This window comes from Ciona intestinalis, unplaced genomic scaffold, assembly GCF_000224145.3.
Source record: "Ciona intestinalis unplaced genomic scaffold, KH HT000462.1, whole genome shotgun sequence".
In the NCBI taxonomy this organism is placed as follows: Eukaryota; Metazoa; Chordata; class Ascidiacea; order Phlebobranchia; family Cionidae; genus Ciona; species Ciona intestinalis.
Genome location: NW_004190783.1, coordinates 1,013 through 7,926, shown reverse-complemented (window position 1 = coordinate 7,926; position 6,914 = coordinate 1,013). Strand labels below are relative to the sequence as shown.

General features: G+C 35.2%; 1 protein-coding gene and 1 long non-coding RNA gene across 2 annotated transcripts; both read right to left on the bottom strand.

Annotated features, from left to right (window-relative positions):
* Nucleotides 1-2,074: 2,074 nt before the first annotated feature.
* On the bottom strand, nt 2,075-3,232 carry LOC108950637. The gene is made up of 3 exons (XR_001975300.2): nt 2,670-3,232; nt 2,440-2,535; nt 2,075-2,133 (listed from the first exon to the last, which is right to left on the bottom strand). It is a non-coding gene; the product is annotated as an uncharacterized LOC108950637 (long non-coding RNA).
* Nucleotides 3,233-5,674: 2,442 nt separating this feature from the next.
* Nucleotides 5,675-6,214, bottom strand: LOC104265784. Its single transcript, XM_026839599.1, has one exon. It carries the CDS (start codon nt 6,212-6,214, stop codon nt 5,675-5,677), a length of 540 nt encoding a protein of 179 aa, XP_026695400.1.
* Nucleotides 6,215-6,914: the final 700 nt, after the last annotated feature.

Genomic DNA, 6,914 nt, shown 5'->3' with positions numbered 1-6,914 from the left:
GAGTGCTGACATTGCGCCAGTTCAACTGAGTCATTATAACTGTTAACATTCTATATGCACTTTAATTGTTTACTTCTTCATTACCACTTAGTGCTTTTTCACCGCCAGTATGCTGATATACTTGAGCCCTGTTATTTAGTTTTTCAAATGTTTGAATTTTATAGTTCATTATTTTTCTGTGTTGGTAGTTTTTTTACTTGTACCTAAAATTTTTTGTATGGTTACTTTTATTTTATACGTACACATGTTTTATTTTCAGTACTTTTATATGTAAACAGTTTTTAGTTCAGTACTTGTGTTTTGACACAAAAATAAAAAGTAAAACTAAATGTTATGTTATGATTATTTGCAAGTAGCAGTGTCTGGTTTGACATATTAAGCTGAATATGTACAAAATATTCAGTTCAAAACAATAAACCAATAAATCAGATGTCATTGGTCTTGAATACACAATACGTAACTGCGAACTGGCCGTCGAAAGCAATGTGTATGTCCATCGTTAACAATCATAAACGTCGGTTCAACGCATCAGGGAGCAGTCGGTTAAGGTTTGGGGATTTCCCTATCGTTATCGTATCGTTTGGCAGTGTGCACCCGGCTTAACACCATGCTAATTAGTTTATGACGTACTCACGCATTATTTCTTTAATTTTTTGTTGTTACAAGATGTGCGAATTTTTACCAACAAGGTTTGCTTTTGTTTAAAATTTGTTAAATTTTAACTCATCACATGGACTATCTACCCTAATTAAATTATAGAGTAAACAAAATTTCCAAATACTAGTAAATGGAGTTTGCTGTGAAATGATAAACCGTGTTGTAAACAGTGATGAAAAATGCAAGTACTATTTTGTCTGTTTATCACAATTTTTTGAGGCCGACCACACTTTCTAAGGTTTGGAATTGGATAGGTAAATATTTGCTGGTTTAAGTCTAATAAAATATTTTTCGTGTCATTGTTTTCAACATGGAGGTTTAAGGGGGGTCAATAAGAATCTTTTCTTACAAAAACAAGTGAACTGCGTAATATTGGATGGGTCAATATTTGCTGGTTTAAGTCTAATAAAATATTTTTCGTGTCATTCGTCATTGTTCTCAACTTTAAATAGGCATTCATATGGAGGTTTAAGGGGGGTCAATAAGAATCTTTTCTTACAAAAACAAGTGAACTGCGTAATATTGGATGGGTCAATATTTGCTGGTTTAAGTCTAATAAAATATTTTTCGTGTCATTGTTCTCAACTTTAAATGGGCATTCATATGGAGGTTTAAGGGGGGTCAATAAGAATCTTTTCTTACAAAAACAAGTGAACTGCGTAATAACTTACGAGGAATACAATGTTTACGGTTACAATGTTTTGTGGTAAGGCATTCGCAGCAGTTTAGCCAATCTTTTGCGCAGTTGTAGAAGATACTCCGATGGTGTAGGTTCTTCGTGTACGGTGGCAACGAAATCTCCTGGAACTGGCAGTGTCGACCCGTAAACCCAACTCTGCGCTTGAGGTGTTTAAATCCTCTTTTGGCATGGTGCGAATTCTACTATATCGCGAATTCTACTATATCGCGAATTCTACTATATCTACTGTAGTAAATTGCTTTTATACCCAGAAACCAAACAGTTCATGATATCTTTGTTTTATTCCTTTTTTTGGTATACGAGTACACGATAACCGTATCGGGGAAAAGCTTACTTGACGGCTGGGCAAAGGCTCGTAAGAGCCCGACGGCTGGGCAAAGGCTCGTAAGAGCCCGCCATGAGCCTAAACTAACCTCGAGGTCTCAAGAAAATGGTTTGTTTCTCTTTATTCGTTTTTGTGTTAGGGAAAGGGCGAATTATTTACCAGACAGAATCATGTGACAGCAGTGTGACTTTAGTTTATAAATATTGACAGCTTTTAGAGCAAACAAATATTGGTTATATGCAACTTAAATTAGTATAATATTAGTCTCACATCATATTGAAGAAACCAATGTCAGTCAGGTTCCAGTGCATAATTCCAATCATAAAAACAATGCAGTAAAATATACAGTAAGTTAAACACGGCAATTAATATAAACAGCTTCTTTTTTTTTCGCTTAAATGGAGATTCAGCTACAACTCATCATCAGAACGCACTTGTTTGCATGGGGACCCTGTAAAATAATACATAGTTAATTATATCTGGAGACGTAAATAATCGCTTAAATGGAGATTCAGCTACAACTCCACATCAGAACGCACTTGTTTGCATAGGGACCCTGTAAAATAATACATAGTTAAGTACATCTGGAGACGTAAAAAGAAGGGACAACTATTAATTAGGTGAAGAAAGACAAAACCTGAATCACTAAAATTAAATCAAACAAAACATGAGCAAACATTTAAACAAAATATGAGCATACTACATTTAAAGGTATATGCACAATAAAACAGACAAATTATCTATAAATACCACTCACAAGTTGTCACAACACGTCGAGCTGGATAAAAAAGGTTGTCTGCGGGCAACCTCGCTTTCAATTCTTCTTCCATTCGAATAAACTTTTTATCTTTATCTGCAAAATAAATGTCAGCATTACGTTTTCACAAAAAAAACGGTTACCTGCTTGATGACGTTTATTCTATGTAAAAATTAAGTCCAGAATTTAAACTACTAATTTAAATATACGAAGTAAAAGTACAACATAACTTACAAAGTCCAGCACACACAAGATCTAGTCTCTATCTACCGCAGTCGGATCAGGATCAGTCAGTCTAGTACCTCTCTCTTCCTCAGCAGAATTGGGATCAATCAGTCTAGCACCTCTTTCTCATCTGATCTAGAATCAGTCGGAATTTTAAAATAAGGAACTTGGAAAGCTACGTTTATGTTATTTTAGCCGTTAATAAAAGGATTATTTATGAAATCTGGCTTTATAATAAATTAAAGAAATATGGCATTTATGCATGTTGTAAATAACTGTTGCAGTTGTACGACCCTGTTCCACAAGCTCATGTGGATGCGAAATGTCGCTGCATTATAATAAATTGAAGAATGGCATTTATGCATGTTGTAAATAACTGTTGCAGTTGTACGACCCTGATCCACAAGCTCATGTTTTAGCAATGGCAATTTGAGTTGATTTCGATTGTTTACTTGCAAGCAACCATCGTTTACTTGCAAGCAACCATCGTAATTAACTTCCGTATATTTGTTAGTTGAATGAAACACAGTTAATGGATTAACCCCAACGAGCAATTGCAGGTTGCATTGCTATCATACGTAAGTTGACACACAAACACCACCACCCATCCATATCTCATTTTCTCTCCTTTATCGCTGGAGCACCAATCGCTTGCCTATCGGGCCACCTTACATGATTTATTACAAAGGCACGCGCAAGTACAGAATCAGTCTCCTTATCGAGCCTTAGCCTACATACTACAAAATACAAGGTGCCGACCTGCATTCTACAACTGTCGTGAAAAGTATCCTGATGAAACAGGGAAGTAGCGACCGTCGTAAAAAAATCCTGCTGAACCGCAGTGAAGTAGCGACGAACAATTTCAAGATGAGGTACAATAACTATGCGCGCGTATGAAAACATTTTTCGGTTTATGTAGCGGCTGAGAGTGCTCCGAGATATTTTTTCTCGTGTATTATTATGCTTCTTTGAGTTAAGCCCTGTACTGTAGGATAGCTGAGCAGTGTGAGCTTGGAGGCCGGAGAGTATCGTGATGTCGATGTTGTTTTGTCGTTGTAACCGGAATTTTTACACGATTTTTTTTCTGTAAAATATTCCGATAGCGTTTACGTTTCTTTATTAAATTCCGGTTTGATAGTAGATAGCCTCTTCACAAATCTCTGCAATCAGATATTTCACCAACAAGATCTTTTTCAGTAAATAACACAATAGACAAGAAGAAGAAATTAGCCTCTTGGATGAATATTCTTTCTATATATTGCAATCGTGTATGTTTGAACAAAGTTAGAAATAATTTTTTTCCCATTTTTCAAACGTAGATTTGAATAAAGCGAAGAAATATGATCAGGAACACAAATTGTTTTCATGATTTTTTGTGCAAAATTTTCCGTTAGCGTTTACGTGTTTATCCGGTTTGATACAAAACAGTAGAGCTTTTTTAAATAAATCTCTGCAAAAATGTATTTTTTCTCATATTGTAATCGTAGATATTTGAATAAAGTTGGAAAATATATTATTGGTATAAAGCGGAGAAATATTGTTTCCTTGTTTGCAGATCATTTTTCACCCAACCAAACACTCATAAACAACTTCCTCTGACTCTATCTACAAGTAAAAAGTTATGAATTTATGTTGTCTCCACATACAAAAGTGGCTCCTTAACGTGGTTTGCACTGTGTCAAGCAAAATTCAATCACTTTTCTTAAATCATAGTCACCCGATTGTTAATTTTTACAAAGTAACATTAAAACTATTGTCTTACATCATTTCGTGTGTGTCCCGTTTCAGTCGGTTCTTTTTTCGTCGACTCCCCACTCGCTATTATCCGCTCATTTGCTCGCAGGGGAGCACTCTCATTATTGTGGCTGTATTATCGTTGTCACTGTCAAGTCTGGAGTGTAAATAAACCCGCATTCAAATTCTTGCGACACCTCCTTTATAGGGTTTTCCAGTGCTTCAATTGTATTTTCCGTCCACGTTGACACCTCTGCAGCTGGTTTCAAGCGGTTGTTTAAACCTCTTCAAACAAATCTCTGCAATCAGGGGAAATTTGCGTAAGTGAAATTAAATTAGCCTAAATAATCTTATTACATCATGCTATTACAGATGTTTGTTTGTGTTCGAAAATCTTGGGAGATGTGATTTAAATGCATTTACAATAAAACAAAAATAAACTTCATTGAATAGTATGAATAGAGTATGCAAGTTGGCAAAAAAAAACAAAACTAATGCGGGAAGATGGGATTCTTAAAGCACATATTGCCAAATATTTCCAAAATCAAAATAGATGACAATTTATGGTAATACCACGAATTAGTACTATCATTCCTTTATAAATTGACATCAATTTAATAAAATCTAATAAAACACAAGAAAAGTTATTTAGCGATCCGCATAACAACTGAAATTTTACAAATTCGAAAACACACAGGAAAAAATGGGACAGTTTAAAATCATTTTTAATTTTAATTATTAAGTGTTTTTATAAATAGGAATATAACGTAAATAACACGAAATAATACCTGTACGCTTTGAAAATTAAGTTTAAACATTCTTTTTCTTGCCCTACTGCTATATTTAACATGTTACCTAAATTGGTATTGTTTGAACGAGAATGAGTTTTGTTCGAACAAAGTTTAAACATTCTTTTTCTTGCCCTACTGCTATATTTAACATGTTACCTAAATTGGTATTGTTTGAACGAGAATGAGTATTGTTCGAACATAAATGGATAAATATTGTATCCTACATACGTATATGAACTTGTAATAACAGAAAATTAATAATAACTGTTAATACAGTTTTTATTTTTGCTACAAATTGGGTATTACTACTGTTTTTGGCACAAGCCACTTCTCATAAATTAGCACCAAGTGCAAATGACCAAATTTCGAATATATTTTCAAAATATTATTTTTTTATTATATCAGTATCTTAGTTGAAAACCCCCTGCAGTATAAATTGCTAAATGTAAAGCAATTCTATTGAAATTAAAAATATAATCATGGACCTAAAATCTAAATCTAGCTGACACGCCTTCAAAACAACTTTCATGCACATCGCAAAAACCAATAAAATCCTCACGTCTTTTGTTGTTATGCACATATGCCACACACAACGACAATTGTGAAGAGTTTGAAATGTCCGTCGTTTCGTCGAATATTACACAGTAATATTTGGCCTTTTTTACTCTTTCGAGAATGACACTTTTAATTTCCTTTGCGCAATAGTAAATTAACTGGTTTGGAACAGTTTTACTGATGTATGTTGCGTTGGCCGCTGCATTCTCTAGATGACATTTCAGCGCAGTATCGCCACCAGCAACTCTGTACCTTAGAAGTTCTCTAAAATTGCCTTCGTTGACCAAAGGTTTTGCTTCTTCAATAATTCCGTGGCCGTGGTCCCTATGTTCCCGAAAAGCTATGTTCTGCCTGCCCAGTAACAAAATGGTTTCGACGATAGGTTTTAACCGCTTCCTATTTTCCTCAACTTGCTGAAGTCGATGCGAGCGAATTTTATTGGCGATGTCGTTCCTCGGTTCAAAAAACATCCGCAAAAAGTCCGTTGCGGCTTCGACAGCATCTCTGTGATATTGCTGCTGTTCGTGTTTAACAAGTTCACCGTCCTTGCCCAAAAGTTTTGCGAAGAGTGTCAGGGGTGCTGTTACAAGTTTTTTTTAGGTGCACCTGTTTATTGGATCCTCCCATCCCGCCGACAACAAATAAACAGCAGTACTTGCAAAAAATCCCCTTTCCAACATCCGAATAGACAAGCCAAGGAATTTTTTTCAAATGTGAGTGCTTTAAAAATCTTTTCTCAATCTTTCCCTGTTTTTGATGTGTTGAATGAGGCAAGACAAAATCATCGGAAGGAATCCAAGGTGATTCCAGCAATTCACACTTCGTTCTGTCAGAAATGTTGCATATATTCCCGACATAACATCCTATGTCATTGGACTGGCGCAAATACCTATCTAATCCCCCAAAAACTGATATTGCATTGGGGACACTGGTAAATATTCTTTCACTTTTTCAGCAGCTCTCATCCACAAATCATCTAAACTGACATACAGCAAACCTGCATTATTTTCCGTCTCATCTTCAACGGATACATCGACCTCAATTTCCAATATTAAACTCTCTAAAGCAGATTCAGTTTCCAAGAAAGACATTTGTGTGTAACTTCAGTAATTAACTAATTGTTTCTCTGCAGCTTTAATATAGGCAACCATGCGTGACGGTGAATAATCT

Coding starts and splice junctions, on each gene's coding strand:
- LOC104265784 (XM_026839599.1), bottom strand. CDS start 6,214: ATGTTTTTTGAACCGAGGAACGACATCGCCAATAAAATTCGCTCGCAT.